The sequence below is a fragment of the Solanum pennellii genome, chromosome 2 (assembly GCF_001406875.1).
Source record: "Solanum pennellii chromosome 2, SPENNV200".
NCBI lineage: Eukaryota > Viridiplantae > Streptophyta > Magnoliopsida > Solanales > Solanaceae > Solanum > Solanum pennellii.
The window spans coordinates 38081338-38108509 of record NC_028638.1 but is presented as its reverse complement, the minus strand read 5'-3'; the positions used below and the strand labels follow the sequence as shown (position 1 = coordinate 38108509).

At 34.4% G+C, this 27172-nt stretch overlaps 3 protein-coding genes and 1 pseudogene across 3 annotated transcripts; 1 reads left to right on the top strand and 3 right to left on the bottom strand.

Moving 5' to 3' along the window:
• Positions 1–8440: 8440 nt before the first annotated feature.
• LOC107008711 lies at positions 8441–15359 on the bottom strand (annotated as a pseudogene).
• Positions 15360–15615: 256 nt separating this feature from the next.
• LOC107008709 (UDP-N-acetylenolpyruvoylglucosamine reductase-like) lies at positions 15616–17337 on the top strand. The gene is made up of 4 exons (XM_015207849.2): positions 15616–15971; positions 16066–16339; positions 16656–16855; positions 16929–17337. The coding sequence occupies exons 1-4, from the start codon at positions 15727–15729 to the stop codon at positions 17209–17211; spliced, it is 1002 nt and encodes a 333-aa protein (XP_015063335.1). The 5' UTR covers positions 15616–15726; the 3' UTR covers positions 17212–17337.
• Positions 17178–19830, bottom strand: LOC107008710 (protein ABA DEFICIENT 4, chloroplastic-like). Its single transcript, XM_015207851.2, has 6 exons — positions 19679–19830; positions 18494–18728; positions 18120–18220; positions 17757–17885; positions 17598–17686; positions 17178–17477 (listed from the first exon to the last, which is right to left on the bottom strand). Exons 1-6 carry the CDS (start codon positions 19712–19714, stop codon positions 17327–17329), a joined length of 741 nt encoding a protein of 246 aa, XP_015063337.1. The 5' UTR covers positions 19715–19830; the 3' UTR covers positions 17178–17326.
• Positions 19831–21356: 1526 nt separating this feature from the next.
• On the bottom strand, positions 21357–27172 carry LOC107008746 (caffeoylshikimate esterase-like). The gene is made up of 9 exons (XM_015207894.2): positions 27014–27172; positions 26745–26935; positions 25673–25702; positions 24613–24739; positions 24385–24531; positions 22757–22887; positions 22530–22667; positions 22163–22261; positions 21357–21784 (listed from the first exon to the last, which is right to left on the bottom strand). The coding sequence occupies exons 1-9, from the start codon at positions 27057–27059 to the stop codon at positions 21572–21574; spliced, it is 1122 nt and encodes a 373-aa protein (XP_015063380.1). The 5' UTR covers positions 27060–27172; the 3' UTR covers positions 21357–21571.

The following is a 27172-nucleotide window of genomic DNA, read 5'->3' as shown; positions in this document are numbered from 1 at the left end:
TTTTCTTTTCTCCGTACTTATAATTTTTACATATACATTAATTTTCATCTTTAAGAAGTTATGTATGACAGAATTAAATTTTATATAAAATAGTAGTTATTCATAAATATCCTGATTTTTAAAATATAAATGATAAAACTTTTTACATCTTAGTTTTAAATATTTATAGTTAACTAATTAGTTTAAAGTGTTTGTGGATAAAAATTTAATACAATACTTAAAACACATTCATTAAAAAAGTTAAAAGGTTTTGTTTTCCTTCACTCAAAGTTAATCTTACACTATCTAGCATTATTCTACCAACAAAACGGAACTATCAAGAAATTTAATTTAGATAGTTGTTATTTTTCCTTTTAGCTTTGCAAACTTATTTTTTGAATTACAAACAAAGTTTATTTTATTAATTTCTCATATTATTATCTCGATGCATTCACTTGAAGGTCAGAAAATTGGAGTGTCACAATTAGTAGTAAAACAAAGTAAAAAATCTCAATTAAATATATTTTATTATTTAGTAGTATTATCTTTTAAGAAATAATACACTCATGGATTACACGCGCAACGCGCGTGCACGGAAACTAGTATAATATAATGACAAAGGATAATCTTGACGGGTCTCATAAAACAAAAAAAAATATGAATTTATATAGATAAAAGCGCAGAAATACCAAAAGAAAGTTTCAAACTAAACATTTGCAGGTTATGATTATAAAAAACATACAATATTAAGATATCAAATGAATAGGGAATTAGATAAAAAGAAAATACTATTAAATCTAGAGGAACTAAGCAAATCTAATTCTCACATTAGTCAAATATGTAGGCATGCATGTCTCCTCAAGTTTGATGATTAAATTTCAAACAAATTTAAATAAAATCATTAAATTCTTATTCAAGAAAATGAAAAAGTTTTTATCCTTGTTAAGAAAATTAAAGAATGTTTATCCTTATTCAAAAAAAAAATTAAAAAATTCTTACTTCACATTTCAATTCTCTTTAGAATGAGAAAAAAGATAAAATAATTTTTTAGAACATAGAAAAGTGTATATCACTTTTTTTAAGAAGAGAAAATTCAAGAAAGACCAAACAGAAAAGCAAAGTAAAATTACAACAAAAAGTTGGACTTCAAATTACCCTTTTTCTTTTTTTCCGCTTGCCAATGGTTCTCGACACTGAATTTTGTTTAACAATTGAAAGCAAAGTGAATCAGGAAATCAATTATCAATCATAAAAATTCTTGATATTGATTTTATTTTTGTAAAGGAATTAATGAATATTCATTTCTTTGGATCGAATTTTTAAAATCATGCCAAAGTATGCACGTCTTGGTTCATAAGTTGTGATGACTTCGACTGTTGAGTTTTGTTAAATTGAAAACATTAGCGGTTTTTGGATTTATTTGATGGAATAATTATCTAATATAATAATAATTAACAATTAAAGTCATTAAGAAGTAGACAATTATAAGTTATAACATCTAATCATATGTTTTTTTCTATTTTAATTGTGATTATTGATTTTATTTTAAATGATTTTAATCAAAAAATAAGTGAAAGACATTTTCGTAATTTAATTTTGAAATAAAATCTTCCCACTATATATATATATAAAGATAATATTAAAATATGTGTATAATGATAAATATAAAATGTTATGTGAAAAGACTTACATGGTCAATTTAAAGAATGGTAAAAAAAAATAAAATTGAGTTGATTATTCAAATGTCATCTAAACTTGAAAAGTGTATCCATATAATTTAGTTATATGCATAGTATAAAATGAGCTCATCAGTTATGTTATTAGGTGTAAATATGTGATATGATATACATAGTACTTTCTTATAGATGTTATTTTCAAGCGTATATGTTTCACTTTGATGTTTCAATTTCTTTATCATGATCAAAATTTTTATTGTAGATATTGATATCTCTCTAGTTCTTGGTATTTTTTTTTTATCAAATTTATTATGTTATTGATCTGTGACACGATTTTTTATATTTATATCATTTTTTACTTTCAGCATTTCCAAAAATGACCTAAAGAAAGAAGAATTTATCGCTAAATTATTAATACATAATAACGTATAAGTGGTGTAACTATTATAACAAGTTAATTATAAATTGTATTTAATAATAACTGAAGATGAAGATCAAAGTCTAAGAACAAAAATAGAGAAGATTTATTTCTTTACAAAGAGAGGTTATTCGGATACCTATGTACAGTGGCGGAATCAGAATTTTCAGTAAGGGGATTCAAAATCTAAAAGAAATAGACACACAAAGTAGTCGAAGAGGGTTTGACATCTAATCTATACCTAAAAAGTTGTTTTAATCATGTAAAAACAATATAGTTTTCCAACAAAAGGGGTTCGAATGAACCCACAATGATAATGTGGCTCCTCCACTGCCTATGTAATGACCCTCCTGGTCATTTATGTGGATTGCCTTTTTTGTGTCGTTTAGAGCATTCCTGTAGTAATCCCAAGTCATGTATGACTTGTTGAGACTGACAGTTAGGTCATCTGGTCGTTCATTTGGTTATTGTGCGAGTTTTAGTATTTTTGGAGCTTATGAACCTTGAATGGTCATTAAGATGACATCTGAATCCAATCTTGACGATCCCATCAGTTCTGGAAGGGTCATTTTAGGCTAGTAGCATAGTCAGCATGACTCTCAAAATTTTCAGTGTGAGTCAGCGCGGTTAGGCATTTTAACTTTAAAGTTTAAGTCTAAGTTTTACTTTAGTCAACATTCTGAGTAAACGCGCTCAGATGAGAATTTCATCAGCACGGTTAGCTCCGGAATGTGCAAATTTGGTCTAGATTGACCCTTCTTTCATGTCCCGAGGATTCTGAGATTTTCTCGAGTTTGTGATTTTTGACTAGAAATGGCGGTTAGGTGTGAGATTCACTTTTTGTCAAGGTGACCTCGTATGGAAATTTTGACTGCGCCACTGAGTCCGACATATCGAATTTAGTATGATTGCATATCTCATTTGCATGCACGGGTTCCGAATGAGTTCGGAGCACCCCGCCGAAGTTTTTAAGTTTTCAAAAAAAGGATAAAATCTGGTTTATAATGCAAAAAAATCAGCACCCTTTTCAAAACTATAAAAGCTCATATCATCCTCATCTCTCAACTGAATTAGGTGACTCGTAGTGCAAAATTGCTTCATTTTTTTGGTGTCTTCGCTGTAGATTGATCGAGAATTGTCGGGTGCACATCGTTCGAGGTTCAATTTGTGATTAACCGGACTGTTGTAGCTTTTTCGAGTTTTTTTTGGCTTTCTTGAATTGGTGATATCTTGCTCATTTTAGCTCGGCTTTGGGTGATTCAAAGTCCTACGTGTCAAAAATTATTGAGCCTACGTCGTGGAGTGTTAAAGGAGGTGTTGGGCACCCTTCGATTATTGTAAATTCCGAGTTTAGCCTGCTACATGTATTCTCTCTAAGTTGATTAAAGTGTGACTTTTCTTACATGTTTGTTTTTTCTGCGTTTTGAGCACCAAATTGTGTTTTATTTGGAACACAAGTTCGGGGTACTATTTTGAATCTCTTGGCAGAGTCAAATTCGAAAAGTTCGTTTTGGGTTCCACGATTTCCGTTTTGACTCCAAAATTGACCCGTCTCCGTTTGTTGTGATTTTGGTGTCTAATCGACTGTACTAATGTTCTGATCCTTTAATTGATATTGTGACAACATTCGAAGGTTGTTCTTGAAGGAAAAGCTCTGGCAAAGTGATTTGGAGAGCATAATCGGCCTAAAGGTAGACTATGGCTTTCTTTCTATTAGATTGATCCTAATTGTGTAAAAGCATCTGGATTGGAGTAAATTGAGGCGGCTACCCGATTCTTACCTTACTTTGATTAACCTTGCGTTAGGATCCATTAGCCATATTTTGGGCTTAGTACCATGTTAGCCGGGTTAGTATAATTGCATACTTATGTGCTAAATGTTATTGTACGCTCGTATGTTATGTGTTGTATGGTTTTTCTATCCTTAACTATGAGCATGATGTCCTTTGTTTAGGTTAGGCTAGTGTTGCCCTAGAATTATTACTCGTGTGGGCTAGATAGTCTTGATTTTTTACCTACATCGTTCGAATGACATAGTTTTTTGTATACTGGATTAACAGACTCGAATATGATAGTTTGAGCCTTAGAATAGATGTTATTGCTACTTGTTGCACTTCTGTATTTTCTCCCTTTAATTTTGGGTCCTGACATGTTCTCAAAGGTTCGGTGCATCACTAGAGGCGTGGGATTGAGATAGTACAAGCTTGGAGCCTTTTCTGTGATCTCTTCGAGTGGACGACGTTTTACGGTGACTGTTATTGGATTGGATCCTATTGGAGGTACCATCACCCTTTAAGGTCGTTCTATCTAGCTAGGCTCGGAGCGTATCGCTGGCTAGGTGGACTCAGTGATTTCGGCGATGGCCTCTGGGCCTCTCTTTTTAGGTGGGCTGGGAGTGTGCAGCTGGTTGGGTGTTCCCGGGTCACTCATTCTAGCTGGGCTGGGAGCTGACTACATGGTAAGACGACTCGTGATATCTACCTCACCCACGAGTCCCTTTTTCTAGCTGCGCTCGGAGTGGACTGTTTGGTTGAGTGCCCTTGGGGTCGCTTTTTCTTGTTGGGCTGGGAGTGCACTGCTGGTTGGGTAGAGTCTGATGGGTTATCTTGGTTACTTTGCGTTTGGATCTCGATTTTCTTCTTTCTCTGTAAATTAAGCTATTATGTGTACCTGTCGGGCTTATGAGGGTCCGTTCAGGTTTTATTTAAACTTGCGCATGAGTGTACCTTCTGGATTTATGAGTATCTAGTTAGGTTTAGTTTAGTTGTACTTAATTTATTTTAGGTATGCTCGTGTGCTGTTGGGTTTTATTTGCCCTAAATTTCTTACCATAAATAGGTTTTCCTTTTAGAAAAAGGTTTTGGATTGACTAATCCTTTTCTTGTAGAAAAAGGTTTAGGACTCTATAAATAGAGGAATGTTCCTTCTAACTTAATCAGCATTCACAATGTAGTCTTAAGGGCTTTGAGAGTTTTGGTTTGGGGGAGAATTTATGGGTCACAAGCTTGATATGTTATCACTTGTGTGAACCTCCCATGTATTCCGAGTGAATTGGTTGAGGTTGTTTCCCTCTGTATTTTGTACTCTCATATTTATAGTGGATTGCTCATCTCCTTTGTGGACGTAGGTCGATTGACCGAACCACGTTAAATCTTTGTGTCTTTTGGTATATTTCTCGTTGTCTTCTTACTCGTGATCTTTTGAGGTTTGCATTGCTAGCTTCCGCGTTTACACCTGCTTATTTTTTGTCCTAACAAGTGGTATCAGAGCCAGATTCAATGACGGAGTCAGGTTCAGTGGTTCGATAATCGATGATTGAACCAGGTTAGAAAGAGGTGTTCATCTTGGCGGGTGTAGTTCTAGCCGCAACTATTAGGATATTAATGAAGATTTTGTTGGAGAAATTGTTTTAGAGAGGTTCTCTGTGTTGAGACATAAATTTCGCAAAGGAGATTATGGAGAGGAGAAGCAAGTTGTTGAAGATTAAGTGAAGAAGGTGGACAAATTTATTTTGTCAGAAGTTCAGGCCAAGAGGGAGATTTGTTGGGTTTTATTTGCCCTAAATTTCTTACCATAAATAGGTTTTCCTTTTAGAAAAAGGTTTTGGATTGACTAATCCTTTTCTTGTAGAAAAAGGTTTAGGACTCTATAAATAGAGGAATGTTCCTTCTAACTTAATCAGCATTCACAATGTAGTCTTAATGGCTTTGAGAGTTTTGGTTAGGGGGAGAATTTATGGGTCACAAGTTTGATACGTTATCACTTGTGTGAACCTCCCATGTATTCCGAGTGAATTGATTGAGGTTGTTTCTCTCTGTATTTGTACTCTCATATTTATAGTGGATTGCTCATCTCCTTTGTGGACGTAGGTCGATTGACCGAACCACGTTAAATCTTTGTGTCTTTTGGTATATTTCTCGTTGTCTTCTTACTCGTGATCTTTCGAGATTTGCATTGCTAGCTTCCGCGTTTACACCTGCTTATTTTTGGTCCTAACATGTGCTTCCTTTTCATATCCATTTTGGCCTCTTTGTGTCTAGATTCTATCATTTCTTATTGTTTTTACCCTTTTTGCTCAGTCGACCTTTGATGCCTACTGAGTACTTGTTGTTTTGGTATTCGTGATACACTCTACATTTATCTTGAGATGCAGGTCCCAGTTTCAGTTACCAGCAGTGATTAGTTCCAGCCTTTTTTTGTAGTTGTGACTAGGAAACGAGGGTGAGCACTTGGCATTTTGGGTTTGTCCTATCTATTTATTTTATTTTAGCTAGTCTTGTTGTTTTTGAGACACGCTTTGTTGTGGTTTACTTTTGGGACTTGTACTCTTTATTGTATAACTATCTACTAGTGACTTCTAGGTTCTGGGAAGGAGTTCTGTATATATTTAGTTTGGTTTGCTTCCGCCTTGTTTGAATTACGCTCATTACTTGATGTTTTGGGTTACGAATTGACTTACCGACTGGTGGGGTATAGTTAGAGCTGTCAATATGGGCTAGCACACCCCATTCGGGCTAATCCATACAAGCTTTGACATTTTATGGGTCAGGCTGGGCTACCCCATTTTTGGTGTGGGCTAGAAAACGGTCGGTCCAACCCACAAGTACATGGGCTACAGGCTTGCCGTGTCATCCCACTTTTTTAAAAATTATATTTTTTTTATAATTATTAAATTAAATTATAAATTATAATTTTAAAATATTATCATAAATATCGACAAAACCATATTACATGATGTTAATGTTACTACTTGGTAATCAAACCCACAAATAAAATTATCTTTACAATCTTTATAAAGTTTTTTTCAAGTAAAAGTATAAAGGGAAAATTACATAGATATACTATGAATAAAAAACATTTACCATTTATAGCAATAACATTTTTTTTCACTTTATCACTTTTAGTACATTTACAATACACTTTTAATTCACATTACAAAAACAATTTATTATTCACATATAATACAAGTTTTTTTGATAGATAATACATTTATCTCACATTTTAATACACTTATAATACTATGTGTCAACTTCTTACCAAACAAACATAAATATTTTTAAAAATAGTTATAATACATGTATATTGCATACTTAATTCATTTTTAATACATATTGCAGATTTAACATAGTATTGCTATAAATGATAATACATAAAATGTATCGCTAAAATCAGTAATTATTTATTAAAAGGCATTCCTCCAAATAATTTTTCCAAGTATAAATCTCTCGATAGAAATATTAACTTAATTGTGTTTTGCGTTTGGACTCTCTTTAATTTTAGATTTTAACATCATATTATACTTTTTAATAAATTTTCACAGGCCCACGGGTTGACCCTACCAATATTTCTCAAGCCCCACAAATCAGCAGGCTTATTCAGGCCGGGCTAAAAAGCCCTTTTCTTAAATGGACTCCAAAAATCTTAGCCCAACCCTAAAAACCCGAGTTAGGCCAGGCCAAACCAACAGACCTAGCCCATATTGACGACTTTAGGTATAGTAGGTGCCACATCACTCGAGAAATCGGGTGATGACAACCTAGCATCCTGTCAATTAAAATATAGGGAAAAGGATTAAATATGCCTCTAAACTATTAGAAAATGTCTAAATATACTCTCCATTTAAAGTTTGGCTCACCCATGCCATCGCTGTCCAACTTTTGGCATAGATATGCCCTTATGGACATTAGTTGGTCTGCTGAACATATCCAACTCATTTTCCATTTCTTTAAATGCCACATGGAATTGTTATGTCATTTTGACCTTATCACATAACATTTATATGAAAATGGATAGGGATCAATTATGTCCCTAAAAAATTCGGACCCATATACATACCTAATTCGACCCTCAAATCAACCCACTTTTTAATGAACTACTCGACCCATTTTCAATAATTTTGTTTAAATTTTTATTTTTTTCGGTATATTCCAAAAATGAGTAATTGATTCATAAAAAATAGAAAAAATATGAAAAAATATATAAAATTAACGCCAATAATTCACAAATAAATATGGTAACCTTAAATTCAACAATTTCAATTTTATTTTTTCGGTAAATTTCGAAAATGAGTAATTGATTAATAAAAAATATGAAAAAATATATAAAATTAACTCCAAAAATTCACAAATAAATATATAAAATCTGAAATTCAACAATTTTAATAATTTTAAAAAATTTTATTTTCTTCGGCAAATATCGAAATTGAGTAATTTATTAAAAAAAAATAGGAAAAATATGAAATTTTTTTTATAAAATTTACGCTAAAAATTCACAAATATATATATTAACCTTAAATTCAACAATTTCAATAAAAAAATTTTCTATAAATCCCCAAAATGAGTAATTGATTAATAAAAAATAGAAAAAATATATTTAAAAAATATTTTTTATGCTCATCCAACCAAGAAATTGGAGACTAGGATGTATGCTCATCCAACCAAGAAATTATGAGACCAAAATTTTGAAGTATCATCTCATCCGGCTCACCCACGAGCAAAGAATGATAAGCATCCTTACAAAGGATCAGTTTTTTGTCCGAACTACTTGCCTTTTCGTACAATGCTTTGCTGACGGATGGATCAGTCACTCTATCATTCTCTCCATGCATTATTAGCAATGGCAGATATACCTACAAAATCGTAAAGCTGTTAGTTATTGTTTAGATATCATGGTTAGAGAGAAGTATATCACCCTGGAGTGCTGACAGTTTGGTTAATGCTTTCATGAAGCAGGAAAAAACCAAGTTAAACAAACATCAAACATCACAAGCATAAAGACGTACCATCTTGAAGGAATCACAAAGTCAAAACCAGTGACAGGTATAATGACCAGAAGCAGTTAGCAACATGACAAAGATATGCAGGGAGGACAATAGAGTTCAAGTTTCCAATCATAGACTTACTGGCATGCAAAGGCACAGGCTCCAATCACTAATAAATAGTAAATATGATGATAATCTATACTACGATAAACAGAAAATGAAAACACACGACACCTTATCTAGTTGTTTCTCTAATTCTTGGGTGGTATTCAGTAACTCCACTGCAGTTTGTAGACGGGGTTTGTGCTTGTAAGCAATGACATTATATGCAGCCTGCATGCAAAAGAAAACAGTAGAGAGTACATTATAACATGAAATCCCACGAGATATAAACATGTTGAAGTCTGTGATTGTAAATATTATGTTCAATAAATCAAGTATTTCCTATTGGAAGCCTCTTAACATGCCTTTATGCGAAAACCTTTTTTCAGGTGAGAGAGAGCTAATGGCACCAATAAACTTTAAACGATTCTTGCTCTACTAACCTCTAATATCATGTATTTATCACTCTTTCCATCCTAATTAAATCTACACATGTCTGAGAGCTGTTACAGAATAGAAAGACCACATACCTGTTCTCTCTTCTTCGCATCTCTGCATGCTAACTCTGTTAGGTCCTTCTGCGGAACTAATTTTTGCTTAGGGAGTAATTTTGCTATGCCCACAAGAATTTGTGTTAGTAACCATGGTGGTAGCACGTCATCTGCGATCTGTACAACAATATCATTCATCACTCAAACCATGGATCTAGTTAAGACGATCATCAATTAAAATTGAGTATAATCTCCAGAAACTTACTTTGCACATTGGTGCGAGAGGAACAGCGCCGTTCCATGCATCAGGTTGCTTCATGTGAACCTTTAGAGCTACTGCTCCACCCATTGATTGTCCAAATAGGAAGCTTGGTAGGTTACGCATCTCTGGATTTTCTGCATCCAGCATTCAGCATTTAACTGTCAATTGCTTTTTCAGTAGTGTCTCAGGAAGAATAAGATGTCCTTGGATTATTTTGCACCACTTGATTTTTGGGACCTCTTGCCCAGACATATATGAGACCCAGACATATATGAGATGTCATTTGGCTGGAGAGAGTTGTATTAGATATAATACATACACGGAGACATCAGATTTAAGAACTTGGTTAATACAGCCTAAGTTTTTATGTTTTTGTTCAAAGTAGGACAGCATTTGTGTTGTAATTCCCCCATCTCCAGTAATGAGCAACACCCTCAATGTGACATACCTAAAAGTCTAACTTCTCTGGTATGAAAGATGAATCGATTCTATTTCACTATCTGATTGCCTTAGGAAATGGCACATCATAATGGGACTTGACCAATAGTGACCGAGTTCCAACATTGTCAACATGCCCAATGTTCCAAGCCCCTGCTGATACTAGAATATCAACTCGAATGACTGACACTAATTTGGTTTCATTCAACTACCAAACAAGTTCTTCCTCTGTTTCCATAGTGTTTACTTAAACTCCTTTCTAGGTTCTCAATATAATTCTGTCTTTCGTTAAGGAGATATAGAGAAATGCTCTCTTGTGTCTAGGGGATTCAACAATTTATATATAAATATTCACATAAAGACGACTTTTCATATAGCTGCATATATAGTACAAGTTTTTGGCTAAGGGGAGTGGCTTCGCCACTGTCCTATTTAGGCCCTCTTATTTCTAAGTATATTTTCAAATTTACTCATTAACTACATACCTAGTGTCAAAGTAGGAGCAGAAATATAGAATAACAAGGGAGGGGTGCTTAATTGGTGTGCATGATAGATTTCTTCATACCCTAAATCTTTTAGAATATGGAAGGAACACATGGGGACTCTGCTGCCCTTCATTTAATGCCCTCGTCATCAACATTGCTTGACAAAAATGAAGAAGGATGAGGGAACTAAGCACCGTGAGTTATACTCCAAGTTCTGAATAAATAATGAATCTGTGAGTTCAGATTTGCTTTGAAACAGTAACAGGATATGATCTTTAAGAAACTTTAAGCTCATGCATGTTTAGCTCAATAGGATAGTCTCTTCCAACTGAATGTTTGATTTAAATATAGTCTTTTGCTTTTCATGCCTCCAAATCTTAGCTTGTGAATTCATCAGATTTTGTTATTCTTTAGTTGGTATATCTTTTCCTCAACTAATTAATTCTGGCTTCCACATTTTACCAGAGTTTCGGACCTATCAAAAGAATCCATGAGATGAAAAAGATGATAAATAAGTTCACTGGGGCAAGTTGTACCTTTCGCCTTCGAGTAATGCTCAATGACATCATCAACTAACTTGTCAAAACTTGGTATGTAGCCATGAAGACCTTCTGAAAGACCAAATCCAGGATAATCCATGGCAAATACTCCATAACCGGAAGATGCTAGTTTTCTTGCAATGCCTAAGAAGGAAGACAAGTTTCAGGAAGAATTTCACAAGAAATACTAGTCTGAGACTTAATACGTGTTTGCCAACCACAAAACCTTCAACAAAAAATGTGCATGTATCACCATAACCATGACAGAAGTATAGCATGGCTTTGGGGGGGCTTGTCTCTGGAAGCCAACTTTTAGAGAAGATCTCCAGTCCTCGAGAATTAACCTCATATGAGTGCACTACCAAATTTCACAGAATTATGTAAAGAAAACCACATAACAAATCATGAATATTATACCAAAATGCTAATATTGGATGCTATAAATTACCATATACTTAGAGTCTTCTCATTTGCTTGGTACTACTAGGAAAAGGAAGACAATATCCAGTCATAGTGCATAGTTCAGGTGAATTTTGTCATATTTCTCAAACTATACTCTTCATTTCATTTTGAAAAAGTTGAGATAACTACCGCCTTCATTCAATTTGTTTAAAAAAAGTAAAACTCTTTAACCAAACAGATCTTTCAAGAGTTACTCTCTTCTTTCCCCTTTAAATTTCTATACCAATACATATTTCATTCACATGACAGAATAACTAAATTTTGAAGTGATTGGAAACCAAGTTTCATTTGATGTCCTGAAATTAATTACATACTGCATGGTCCTCCATAATCTTAAAAAATAAAACCTTCTTGACTTGTATGAGAAAAAAGATGACTGTATTTTGTCATATTTTGCTTCACAATTTTATAAGATTCTTTCATGTCAAGGTCCAATTTTCTTAATATAAAGTTATAGGTATTAATTGCTTGAGCCGAGGGTCTATCGAGACAACCCCTATACCTTCTCAAGGCAGGGTAAGGCTGCATACGCACCACTCCCCCATACCCCACTTATAGGATCAAATTGGGTATGTTGTTGTAAGTTACAAGTGTTAAAGATATCTTTGCACACATAGAAAATAATCTGGCTGCACTAGAAAAGGCATTGAAGTAACTATGAGATTCATATTAACTTCATCTAGAATTCAAAGAAAAAAGAAGAAAAGAAGGCAAGTTCATAATCTCACTCTGCAAGAAAGTACACAAGAGATCATTTTGTTGTTGAAAAGAAATAGGATGCTTCAAGAATAACTTGAATTTTCAAGAGTGGAAAATGAGGATGTAAGAAAAAAAAGTGTACCTCCTTCATCTACAATCCAGCATGTGGAATCTGCGTGAAAGCAAATAAAGAATCATTAAATCAATTTAAGAACAGGTAAGTAACATGACACTTTCTAAAAGGATTCAGTTCCTCATGACCACTATCTGCAGTCGCAGAAAAATTTGGAAGTTGAAGAAGTGTTTATAAAGTCTCAACTGTCATAACTTGATTGCACATATGTAAACAAATTTTTAATCACACAAATGATACCATTCCTCAAAATACATCAACCACAAGTGTCTTTCATTATTTTAAGAATTGAAAGAGGAAAGAGAACTGAAACCACTTGATTTCCATTGGATAGTAAACTGGACTAAGGCAATTTACATAAAGGTGTTTTTGAGTTAGTAAAGCTTTGATTTTTCTGCCCTTAGATTAGGAAAAAATGAAGTACTGCTGCTGTCAATAAGTAAGATGCATTTCTGATGTTTTAATGGACTAATGACAGAAAAAGGGAACGGTCAGTCTTGTTATGCCCTTGAATATAAAGGACATGAACTTACGGTTTGAATGAATAGTGAACAACTTAAATCCCTTCTCTTCGAAATGATCTATTTGTAGATGCTTCATATAATCTCGGTGTAATGTGCAAGTTATACAATTCTATCAAGAAAAGGGGGGAAATTTAAGCGGGATTGCAGTCTATAGAGCAAGATTTTAGGTTCCATGCAACTATGTCAATCCCTTTGAAGTTGACAATAATCAATCTCTTAGTTCTAGTAAGGAACACTTTCTACTTGCATCAACAGAAGACAATCTGTTCAGTCAACTAATCAATCAATTAACTAAATCTCAATCCCAAACATCATTTTGACAAGTATCCACAATCACAAAAGCTTTTCTTGATAAGTAGCTATGCCTCAATCCCAAACTAGCGGTGTGACCATATGAATTCTCTTATTATATCCAGTCCATTAAGTCAGAAGCAATCAAAATCCAATCTTTGAATCTGACAATGAGTCTTTTTCAACTAAAAACATCAAATAGGGATCTCTACACAAATAGTCAGACAAATTTACCGTTTACTTTTCTAGTACGTTTACATAGATTATACACATAGTATAACATCTATTTTTAGCTAAATCAGTTGGATGAATGAATATCTTGGTTAATTCTCCAATCGACTAAGCAGTACCTTAAAGAGACAATAGTCAATTGACAATTGAATATCCTTAAAAGCATCCCTAGCGAGACGCCTTGCTTCCACTTTGTCCATATTAGCATCTATTATCTTCTGCAATTCCTCACTTATACCTTCAAACTTCACTGACTTCCCCATTGCTGCTTTCTCACTCCCTACACAATTCGGTGTCCTTGTTTTCAATGCTACAACAAATAAAAATCAAATCTTGAGAATACCACCAAATGAATGCTTCCTGGAAAACTTGCTGGGCTTCAAAGTTCAAAGCCATGATATTATAATAGGATTTCAAGAAAATTTATTTAATTGTATTCTTTTCCTTTCTGTTTACTTTTCCACTGTCCAGCAGATTTTATTTATTTTTGATAAAATAATTGGATTCTCTACAAGAGTAATCTAATATTCTTTACAGCTCTCTAATTTGATGAGCTTACGTGCTGCTGTCATATAGTATTAATTTAATCAGAATATGGATCTCAACTATAAACGCAACAAGTTCTGTTTATTGACAACTTGTTTTGCCACACCAAACATGTTTTGATATTATTTTATTTCTTATTTATATTTATTTATCACTTCTTAAGAACTTCTTCTTATTCACTTTTTTGATGATCTGTTGATACGGAAATAAAACTTTATGTGTTACTTCACATTTGTGCCTCAATCACCAAAAAATGGATTCTTTAATTTCTAATTTTCAGATTGCTTAAACGTAACTATCAATTTTGCTTTTTAAATGTTCAAAGAATCATATAAGATATTCCTACAATCTTTCAAGTCAAAGAAGAAAAAGAAGTAAAATAATCAAAATCCAACTTCCCTATAGCCTTTTTAAGTCAAAATGTTGCTATTCAACTATCATAAAAGTAGGTTTCTTTGATTATTTAAATCTTCTATAGAAAACAATTAGTCACTCCATTTCAATTTGTTTGTAACAAATATATTTAAATCTTGTGAGCTTAAAAAATGTCCCGTGGAAACTTAGAATTGAAGTGTTACAAAAAAGAAAAAAGATATTCGCTCTGAAACAAATTATAAAAGAAAGTAAGACAAACAAATTGAAACAGAGAGTGTACAGTGGGGATGAAAAACAAAGATATGGTAAACATAAAGGGAAGAAGTAATAAGCATAGGACAACAGCAGTTCAAGAAATTATCATACCTGGAGCAATATAGCCGATAGTTCCGAGAGTCTTGGTTTGAGCAATGTTTCCTTCTTCAGCCAACATTTTTGCAATTCCAAAATCTGCAACATGAGCAGTAAGATCCTGATCAAGAAGCACGTTACCTGGCTTCATATCACAGTGCACAATGGGCGTTGTATAATCATATGATGAAGATACTTCATGGCTAGTGCTACATCGATCATTATATTGAGTCTTCCTTTAGGCCTGTACTCCAGCAGAATCACTGTAAAATCCACATTTGAGCAAGTCGACACTATCTTGACCAAGTTTCTGTGTCTTACATTGCTCAAAATTTGACATTCTGAATCGATTGCATATTGAAAACTTTGATTGCAAAGACAGAAAATGTACCTTGGTAGACTGTACCAGTACTTCCACTTCCTACTAGATTGGACTGACTAATATTTTCTGTTGCTTGGAGAAGCTCATAGTATGTGATTTTTTGATGTCTCATTCTAGGGGGGGAAATCCGATTTATTGTTTTCAATCACATGTTGCTTTCTTGACCGAATTATCCACGTGAAAAATAGCGCAACCATTATCAGAATTGTTGCAGCAACAGGTACTGTAGTTCCAAGGATAAGGGACTTTTTCCTTGTTGTCTTTCTGCCTTGAGCTGGACATAGAAGAATATATAAGTCAGGTGCTCCACACGCCTGATAACAGTGCAGTCTCGTAAGGTGCTATGTAATGAGAGCACAAAAATGAGTACATAGTGTAGTAAAATCCTAGTTAAGTTTAGATGTGTCATTGAGATTTTGGGTAGCTTGTGCCCTTATCCCATATAAATAATAGTATTTTTAAGACCAGTTTGCCATAACATAGCATCCCCACGACCCCACCACTTCAGCAGAACCCTTTAATCTGCCATCATTGCTCATCAGAAAACCCCAAACTGGAAAATTCACAAATAAAGCCTCTCCAATGGCGTCACATATGGGAAGCTATCAGCTCCCTCTACAACCATCAAGAAAGTTACATTCTTTTCATGTTCAGAGCAGCAGCAGCAGCTGCAGCTTCAACAAGCAAGAACCAGCTCAAAACTCAACTGGGTTACAGTTTATTTGCAAGAAGAAGCTACTCAGTGATCTTACCACATGGGGAATTGGAGGCCCTTGTAATTACTTCGTTCAAGTCTTTAACCAAACCCAACTTGTTTCGGCTGTCAGGTTCCATTTCTTTATCCCTCAACTTTGGGAGATTGAATCATAATCGATTGATTGACTCGTAGTTTTTAAAATCTGCCCTAATTATACAATGCAGGTACTGTAATGAGCAATCCATGAGATTTATGATATTGGGTAAAGGCTCGAATTGTTTGTTTGATGATATGGGTTTTAATGGCTGCGTAATTCTCAATCGAATTGAGTTGTTCGAGAAGATAGAATCTGGAGTATACCGGGTCGGAAGTGGATACCCATTTAATCGCTTTGGAGTTATGTCTGCAAATGAAGGGTTTTCTGGGCTTGAATTTGCTGCTGGTGTTCCTGGGACTGTTGGTGGAGCTGCTTACATGAATGCCGGAGCAAATGGGCAGGTAAATTAACATTTAAAAAGAAGAAGAAAAAAAGCTTACAATAGATGTGAGATTTTATGTCTCTTTATGCCATTGTTGTTCTTGATCTTTCTGTATGTGTGTATTGCTTTTCCAATTAGTTATCATGTTTTCTTCATTGTCATATTTCCGCGTTCATGATTATTTTGATTTGATGTCCTTGAGCTGAAGGTGTTTCGGAAACAACCTCTCTACCTTCACACATCGCTCTTGTGAGATTACATTGATTTTCAAATATGATACTGAGAATGCATCCTTCTTTTTCTACTGATTTTCTTATTGACATTGGTTATGAAAGGAAACAGCTGCTGCTATTGATAGCATAGAGATCATCACAAATGAAGGAGAATCTAGGATGCTGAATAGAAGAGAGTTAAATTTTGGCTACAGATTATCACCATTTCAAGAAATGAAAGACTTGGCATCCATTACTGCAGTTACATTCCGGCTAAAGTTCTCTAAAACTGCACGAGAAATGCAGCAAGAATACTTGGCTAGGTAATTGTTTCTGATGTGATGTTCTTATTTTGAATGTCAGTTTTCAACCACAATAAAGATGATTTCTTTGCAGAAGATGGAGGACACAACCTTTGGGGCAGAGAAGTGCTGGTTCAATTTTCCGAAATCCATCTTCTATGGGTGTTTCTGCTGCTGAATTAATAGAGAAAAGTGGGTTGAAAGGGTTGAGAGTTGGTGGAGCCATGGTCTCAAACAAGCATGCCAACTTTTTCATAAATTGTGGTTCTGCAACTTCTCAAGACATGCTTGAGCTCATACGCTTAGTTAAGGATGCAGTAAATCAGAAGTTTGGAGTGGAACTAAAGGAAGAAATCTTGTACATTCATCCATCTTAGAAACAAGTTATTGAAATAGCTTATGTATTCATTGACTTAAAACCTTTACACTTTGCTGATAAGTCACACGCTGGCTGATCATTTACGGATAACATAAGAAGGCCTAAAACACCGGTTAATGAGTCCTATGCTGTTTCTTTTCTGGGCTACTAGTTAGAGCTTTGGTGATGCAGTGAGTAAGAATTCCAACAGGGCAAAACAGCAAGCACAGAGACACAGAATGGCGAGTTTCAATATCATTCTGCAATCCATCATGATAAACCTGCCTGTTTCAAGTGAAATACTCCAAGTGAGATGTCTAACTACATCCTCCTCATGTTATACAAAAAACAAAAAAAAAAGCGAAGGGGCATAGGCCAACAAATATAAGATGCCTAGAGATTGACCTTGCAGCAAAAAGATCAATGGCCAACAGATGAATCCATGCAGAAGCTAACGTCACTTCATTGGAGAACATCTTCGCTATACCAGACAGCTGAATGAAAGGAAGTGTTAAGATCCCGATTATGCAGTTTTGACAAATTATTATGTAGTTGAGCACAGACCTCTGGGAGCCAGTATTTACTAGCAAACATCAGCCGAATTGTATCTGGTTTCCAGGAGAGGTATAATAAATATGCGTACAGAAGTCCAAGCACAACGTAGGGTATGCTGCTTTTCATCGCTTTTCTGGTCTGCATTTGAAATTATGTTCAGTTACAACTTCTCATTGAAATAAAGCAATGACTTTCATATACATAAGACAAGGACTGAAGTTGTGCCCCAACTGTTCTACTTTGTCTGAAGCTGGTAAGTGTTTAATTTAGAAAAATCTTTTGAATTCATAATATGAGTGGAAGTTTAATCTTCAGTACACTGGAAAGAAATCGCTTAAGAAGTTCAGACCGACAGTACTTAAAAAACCTTACAAGTTCAGCTTTAGGAGCCACAACCATGACGGTATAAAACGGAAGAACTGCTGCTGTTCCCACTGTGAAAGCAGTAGATGCAACTTCTGAACTTGGCACCCCTACAAAAGAACATAGAAACTCAACTAAAAGCTTGACCAATGTCAGTAGTTGGCATAAAAGTCTGCCAAAACCAGAAGCTAAACTGTACAGAAGATTAGCTTTAAAACCAATCTTATTCTCCAAATAAACAAAAAAAGGGCAATGAATGAGACAATACTTCTCAACTGCAGCAATAACTCAATCAAACACACATCTAAAACTACTTTGTCATGAACATTTAAAACAAGAGATAATTTATTACAAAGAATGGGGTTTGTAAGAAAATAATTTACAGCAAGCAGACACCATAGGACTTTTTCTTCGCGAAAGAGTTCTTTGAAGATTCAGTTGAGTAATGATTCTTGATCCTCCCAGAGAACTCCCTCCACTGCTAAGATTGGTTCCAAATCCACCAATACGTTGACTTAAAAGGTCAGACTTCATTTGTCTAAGAGCAGGAGAGGCAGTCTGGTTTCTCCTGGTATTCAGAGGGACTTTTGACGCCAAGGCCGGTGCCCAGCAGTTCATCTGCAACAAGTAATGGTTAGTTTCAGGAAATGAAATTCTAGACTGGTAAACAAAAATGACTGCGTGAAAAGCAGTTGAATTTCGTTGTAGCCTCCAACTTGTTCAGGTTCAATGCATTGCAAAACCTTATTTCTTTGTAGTCCTATTCCGAAAGGTGTGCTAGACCTCACATTGATCTAAAACACCTTCATTTAGCTAGTGCCTCAATCTTCAATAATCTCCACATCTATGTAGGCTTAATAGTGAATGCGGACTCCCTGCTTATAGATATGTTGAGAGAAAGTCTTAGAGCAGAAATGTGTTACGACAAGTAATTGTAGACGAAGATATTGGATTTCACATCATTGCACGTGCACGTTGGTTTAGATGACAAAATGCCCTTCTAGCTTTGTAGCCTTTGCCCACAACATCTCTTCCAACGAAGAAGTTAGCGTAAATTCCCATTTCTGGTTGCCTGTAACTCAATAATGTGAACCTAAGAGCTTACCCTGTGCAAAAAGGACTTCTGCTAGTGCCAGCAGAGGGAAAGAGTGGGCATACACTGTACACACTTCTTGTATTTTGAAAAGAGGCTATTCCCACGTCATTACTAGAAACACAAGCGTTTCCCACTACGAATCATAATAGTGGGAAACTTCCTAATTTTTCTATACTGAAAGATCACTACTTTTTCTTTTCTCATCGATTCAATCAAAATATGTACGGACTATTTTTCACGGGGAATAACCCCTAACTTGTGGGATAACAATATCTTCCTAAAGGATCATGAGGGCGTTCAGTCAAGCTTATAAACTGATCAAACAACTCAACTAAATATCAATACCCAGCAAGAAACAGTGGATGACTGTGGAGGCCCTTTTGAGAGGCAAAAAACACATCAGAGCTAGAAAAAAAAACAGAAACAGAAACAGAGAGTAAGACATAGAAGCAGAAAGAAAGAAAGAGCATACCTTGAGTGAAACATGGGAAGAAAAAGAGAAGTACATACTTTATTATTATTATTGAAGTTGCAACAATAATGAGAAGAATAGAAGCAACAAAAAGTAAAATTTATTTTTAGCTTTAGAAGAAACTCAAAGTTTGGTGCAAATAAAGAAATCATGAGGTGACTAATAATATATTGCATTTTGTGATGTTAGTTGAGAATTTGCCAAATCCGACCACACACCTCTATTTGGACGGAAAGTTGTTTAAGCACTTACTCCTTGGTGCTACTTTACACCTTTTGCGCACATGCACATACAATATTTTTAGGATTATAGCTATAAATGATTGTTTAGTATTTAAACTTTAGATAAAAATTAATTATCATTAAATTTATTCTTGTGTTTTTATTTTATTAATTTAATACTTGATCGTCATTAAAATATATTTATTGTGTTTTCTTGAACTCTAGAGAAGAATTGAGAGATAGGACTTGAATACAAGAAGCAAGATTTGAAAACTAGGACTGATTTGTATTCATGATGAATATATACCTAATTTATTTTGTTTGATTCAGGAACGAGAAGATAAAGTTTGATGCTTCATAATTGATTAAATCTATTCCCGTTTAACGATGTAGTTAGATTATTAATTGTGATAGGTGGTTAGAGGTTTGAGAGATCATAATGATATTATTAACCTCGTGAGTCACTCGGATGCTAAAGGAGAAAATACTTTGCATGAATTCATAGTCTAAGCGGAGCCCGAAATTTCTCAAATCATTGATAAAAGAGAAAATGCTCAAATATGTCATTGAACTTTGAGAAAAGACTAATTTATATCATTTGTTAAAGTTTGGTTCGTCTGTGTATTGTTGTTTGGGAAAAGACTCATCCATGCAATTACTTTTTTACTTTATTTTTGCAAATCACTTTTTACCTCAATTGCCCAACAACTTTTAACACTTTTCACTTGAAATTTTAGATCAAGTGTACTCTTTTTGCTTCTTTTTACTCAAAAACACCATGGACACATGCATAACATCAAAAACTTTCAAAATTCCTACTTCAATTCTTCACGAAATTACCTCAATATTTTTTATTTTTTTGTTAAAAAGCCAAAATTTTATATTCACTTGTGGAGTTGAAAAAGATTCACTCATATTTAAAGAATGTAAAGAAAAACAGAAACCAATCCCAAAACTGTGAAAATCTGCTTTGATTCGTGTTTTTGTTTCCTAGTGTTTTTTGAAACGTGTTAAAAATTTCAAGTGATTTGGAGTTGTGTTGAAAATTATATTGTTAAAGGATGTTGAAGTCTTGCTTTGAAAAATTTCAAGTGGGTCTTGTTAAATTGAGTTGACTTCGAGCTCAAATACAATATCCACTTGGCTCAAATAAAAACCCAAGTGAATTTGAATCATTGTTATTTACTTTAATTTAATTTATTTATTGCAATTGCTAGTTAGAAATACAATATTCAAACTCATTTTGCACACTTGCATTTAATTATAGTCAAAAGAAAAACTAGATATTTGCTAATCATAAATCTTTTGGCTTATAATTTGTATATTACTTATTTGACCACGTACACTTATAATTAGTTCACTTTCCTTTCGTTCACGCCCTTCTTATTCACTTTTTTTTTCATGTTAACTCAAGATTTTTACACACTTCTGAAGCAAAATTTTTCAAACAACAGAGATAAAACGCATTGCTTTTTATTTCATATAGAACATTCATATCTTCAATATTTTTCCTTTACAAAATAATAAGTTGAAAAATAAATAAAATAGAGGGTCAGGAAGGACATCAGGCTAAATCTTAGTTTCTTACTTCAGCTCTTATCCCTTGGCCTTCCTAATCCATGAAAAAATGGGCAGAACCAAACTGAAAAAATAAAAATTGGAGAAGTAATTATTAGGAAGTATGCTCATCCAACCAAGAAATTATGTCACCAAGAACTCGAAGTATCATCTCATCTGGTTCACCCTCGAGCAAAGAATGATAAGCATCCTTGTAAAGGATCAGTTTCTTGTCCGAACTACTTGCCTTCTCGTACAATGCTTTGCTGATGGATGGATCAGTCACTCTGTCATTCTCTCCATGTAATATTAGCAATGGCAGATAGACCTACAAAATCGTAAAACTGTTAGTTGTTGTTTAGATATCTTGTCTATCAAAGAATAAGGTACATTTGAAGTCTAGCCTAAGAAAAGGTTGCCTTTTCTATATTATTTGTCAAGCTAAATGAGCTTGAACTCTTTCTGAACTACAATAGCAGAAAAAGATGAACCATCTTGAATGAATTACAAAGTCAAAACTAGTGGCAGGTATAATCACCAGAGACAGTTAGCAACACCAACAAAGATATGCAGCTAGGACAATTGTGTTTCAAGTTTCCAATCATAGACTTACTGGCATGCAAAGACACAAGGTCCAATCACTAATAAACAGTAAATATGATGATAATCAATACTACGATAAACAGAAAATGAAAACACATGACACCTTATCTAGTTCTTTCTCTAATTCTTGGGTGGTATTCAGTAACTCCACTGCAGTTTGTAGACGGGGTTTGTGCTTGTAAGCAATGACATTATATGCAGCCTGCATGCAGAAGAAAACAGTAGAGAGTACATTATAACATGAAATCCCACGAGATATAAACATGTTGAAGCCTGTGATTGTAATTATTATGTTCAATAAATCAAAAATTTCCTATCGGAAGCCTTTCCTTTTTTCAGGTGAGAGAGCTAATGGCGACTATAAATTTTTAAACGACTCTTGTGCTACTAAACCTCTTATATCATGTACTCTTTCCGTCCTAAAATTGACATATGTCTAAGAGCTGTTACAGAATAGAAAGAACACATACCTGTTCTCTCTTCTTCACATCTCTGAATGCTAACTCTGCTAGATCCTGCTGCGGAACTAGCTTTTGCTTTGGAAGAAATTTTGCTATGCCCACTAGAATTTGTGTAACTAACCATGGTGGTACCATGTCATCTGCAATCTGTACAACAATATCATTCGTCACTCAAAACTATGGATCTAATTAAGACGATCATCAATTAAAATTGAGAATAATCTCCAGAAACTTACTTTGCACATTGGTGCGAGAAGAACAGCGCCGTTCCATGCATCAGGTTGCTTCATGTGCACCTTCAGAGCTACTGCTCCACCCATTGATTGCCCAAATAGGAAGCTTGGTAGGTTGCATATCTCTGGATTTTCTGCAGCCAGCGTTTAACTGTCAATTGCTTTTTCAGTAGTGTGTCAAGAAGAATAAGATGTAATTAGGTTATTTTCCACTACTTGATTTTGAGACCTCTTGCCCAGACGTATATTAGGTATAATACATTCACGGAGACATCAGATTTATAAACTTGGTTAATACAGCCTAAGTTTATATGTTTTGGTCCAATGTAGGACAACATCTGTGTTATAATTCCCCCATCTCCAAAAATGAGCAACACACTGCATATGGTATGCCTAAAAATCTAACTTCTCTGGTATGAAAGATGAATCTATTCTATTTCACTATCCGATTGCCTTAGGAGATGGCACATCATAATGGGACTTGACCAATAGTGACCAGTTCCAACATTGTCAGCATGCCCAATGTTCAAAGCCCCTGCTAATACTTAGAAGATCAACTCGAATGACTGACACTAATTTGGTTTCATTCAACTACCAAACAAGTTCTCCCTCTGTTCCTGTAGTGTTTATTTAAACTCCGCTCTAGGTTTTTGTCAATACAATTCTTGCTTTCCTTAAGGAGATCTAAAGAAATGCTCTCTTGTGTCTATGGGATTCAACAATTTATATATATCCACATAAAGAAGACTTTTTATATAGCTGCATATATAGTACAATTTTTTGGCCAAGGGGATTCAGTTGAACCCCTTCTGTCACCGTGGCTTCACCACTGTCCAATTTGGGCCCTCTTATTTACAAGTATATATTCAAATTTACTCATTAATTACATACCTAGTGTCAAAGTAGGAGCAGAAATATAGAATAACAAGGGAGGGTGTTTAATTGGCGTACATGACAGACTTCTTCATAGCTAAACGTTTTAGAATGTGGAAGGAACACACGCAGGCTCTGCTGTTCATTTAATGACCTAGTCATCAACATTGCTTGACAAAAATGAAGAAGGATGAGGTAACTTAGCACCGTGAGTTATGCTCCAAGTCATGAATAAATAATGAATTTGTGAGTTCAAATTTGATTTGGAACAGTAATAGGGTATGATCTTTTAGTTTGTCGCACAGTTACATAGACCATCAAACTTTCAGGCCTTTGTTTCATTCTACAAGGAACAAAATCACAACATGCAATTTTCAAATAGTTCACTCTCTCAATCTTTCTTCTTGACAAAATGGACTATTCATTTATGACCATAATAAACTGAACTCAACAATTTTTTAGAAAGAAAGTACCAGAAGTTCAATCAAACAGATGAATGTTTACTCCATTAGCAAGACACTTTAAGCTCATGCATTACTTAGCTCAGAAGGATAGTCTCTTCCAAGTGAATGTTTGATTTAAATATTGTCTTTTCATGCGTTCAAATCTTAGCTTTTGCATTCATCAAATTTTGTTATTCTTAAGTTGGTATATCTTTTCCTCAACTAATTAATTCTGGTTTCTACATTTTACCAGAGTCTCGGACTTATCAAAAAGATGAAAAAGATGAAAAATAAGTTGACTGGGGCAAGCTGTACCTTTCGCCTTCGAGTAATGCTCAATGACATCATCAACTAACTTGTCAAAACTTGGTATATAGCCATGAAGACCTTCTGAAAGACCAAATCCAGGATAATCCATGGCAAATACTCCATAACCAGAAGATGCTAGTTTTCTTGCAATGCCTAAGAAGGAAGACAAGTTTCAGGAACAATCTCCCAAGAAATACTAGTCTGAGACTTAATACGTGTTTGCCAACCACAAACCTTCAACAAAAAATGTGCATGTATCACCATAACCATGACAGAAGTATACCATGGCTTTGGGGGGGCTTGTCTCTGGAAGCCAACTTTTCGAGAAGATCTCTAATCCTCGAGAATTAACCTCATATGACTGCGCCACCAAATTTCATAGAATTATGTAAAGTAAAACACATAACAAATCATGAATTTTATACCAAAATGCAATATTTATACCAAAATGCTAATATTGGATGCTATAAATTACCATATACTTAGAGTCTTCTCATTTGCTTGGTACTACTAGGAAAAGGAAGACAATATCCAGTCATAGTGCATAGTTCAGGTGAATTAAGTCATATTTCTCAAACTATCCCCTTCATTTCATTTTGAAAAAGTTGAGATAACTACCGCCTTCATTCGATTTGTTTCAGAAAAAGTATAACTCTTTAACCAAACAGATCTTTCCACAGTTACTCTCTTCATTCCCCTTTAAATTTGTACAGCGATACATATTTCATTCACGTGACAGAATAACTACAATCAAAATGATTGGAGACCAAGTTTCATTTGATGTCCTGAAACCATAATTTAAGAAAATAAGACCTTCTTGACTATTAGAGAAAAAACGATGATTGTATCTTGTCACATTCTAATTCACAATTTTATAAGATTCTTTCATGGCAAGGTCCAATTTTTTTAAGATAAGTTATAGGTATTAATTGCTTTACATACTTAATTTTTGTATTGCTTTACTTGAGCCTCAAGGCAGGGTAAGGCTGCATACACACCACTCCCCCATACCCCACTTGTAGGATCACATTGGGTATGTTGTTCTTGTAAGTTACAAGTGTTAAAGATATTGTTGCACACAGAGAAAATCTTGGTGCGCTAGAAAAGGCATTGAAGTAACTATGAGATGTCATATTAGCTTCATCAAGAATTCAAAGAGAAAAGATGAAAAGAAAAAGTACATGCAGAAGTAACCACACACGAGATCGTTTTGTTTTAGAAAAGAAATAGGATGCTTCCAGAATAACTTGAACTTTCAAGACTGGAAAATGAGTATGTAAGAGAAAAGGTTTACCTCCTTCATCTTCAATCCAGCATGTGGCATCTGAGTGAAAGCAAATAAAGAATCATTAAATCAGATTAAGAACAAGTAAGAAACGTGACACTTTCTAAAAGGATTCAGTTCCTCATTAGCACTATCTGCAGTCGCAGAAAAATTAGAAAGTTGAAGAAGTGTTTATAAAGTCTCAACTGTCATAACTCGATTGCACATACTTGAACAAATTTTTGATCACACAAATGATACCATTCCTCAGAATACATCAACCACAAGTGTCCTTGCATTATTTTAAGAATTGAAAGAGGAAAAGAGAACAGAAACCGCTTGGTTTTCATTGGATAGTAAACTGGGTTAACACAATATTCTTAAAGGTCTTTTTGAGCTAGTAAAACTTTGATTTTTCTGCCCTTAGATTAGGAAAAAAATGTAGCACAGCTGCTTTTTCAATCAGGAAATGTATTACTGCTGTTTTAATCAACTAATGACAGAAATAGTGAACGGTCGGTCTTGTTATGCCCTTGAATCTAAACGTCAAACATGAACTTATGTGTTGAGTGAATAGTGAACAACTTAAATCCCTTCTCTTCAAGATGATGTATTTATAGATGCTTCATATAATCTCGGTGTAATATGCATGTTATACAATCGTATCAAGAAAAGGGGAAAATTTAAGCAGAATTGCAGTCTATAGAGCAAGATCTTAGGCTCCACACAACTATGTCAATCCCTTTGAAGTTGACAATAATCAATCTCTTAGTCCTAAGTAAGATACACTTTCTACTTTCATCAACACAAGACAATCTGTTCAACCAACTAACTAAATCTCAATCCCAAACATCATTTTGACAAGTAAAATATATATGCCTCAATCACAAAATCTTTTCTTGATAAGTTGCTATGCCTCAATCCCAAACTAGCAGTGTGACCATATGAATTCTCTTATATCCAGTTTATCAAGTCAGAAGCAATCAAAATCCAATCTTTAAAGCTGACAATGAATCTTTTTCCACTAAAACCATCAAATAGGGATCTCTACACAAATAATCAGATAAATTTACTGTTTACTTTTCAATCAACTAAGCAGTACCTTAAAGAGACAATGATCAATTGACAACTGAATATCCTTAAAAGCATCCCTAGCAAGACGTCTTGCTCCCACTTGGTCCATATTAGCATCTATTATCTTCTGCAATTCCTCACTTATACCTTCAAACTTCACTGACTTCCCCATTTCTGATTTCTCACTCCTTACACAATTGGGTTTCCTTGTTTTCAATGCTGCAATAAATAAAAATCAAATCTTGAAAATGCCCAATGAAGGAAATTGAAGAAAAAAAGGAAAAAAATTGGGCATACCATCAAATGAATGTCTCCTAAAAAACTTCCCAGGCTTCAAAGCCATGGCATTATCATAGGATTCCAAGAAAAATTATTTTATTGGGATTTTCGTTAATTGTATTCTTTTCCTTTTTGTTTACTTTTACTCTGTCCAGCAGAATTTTTTTTTTTTTTTGG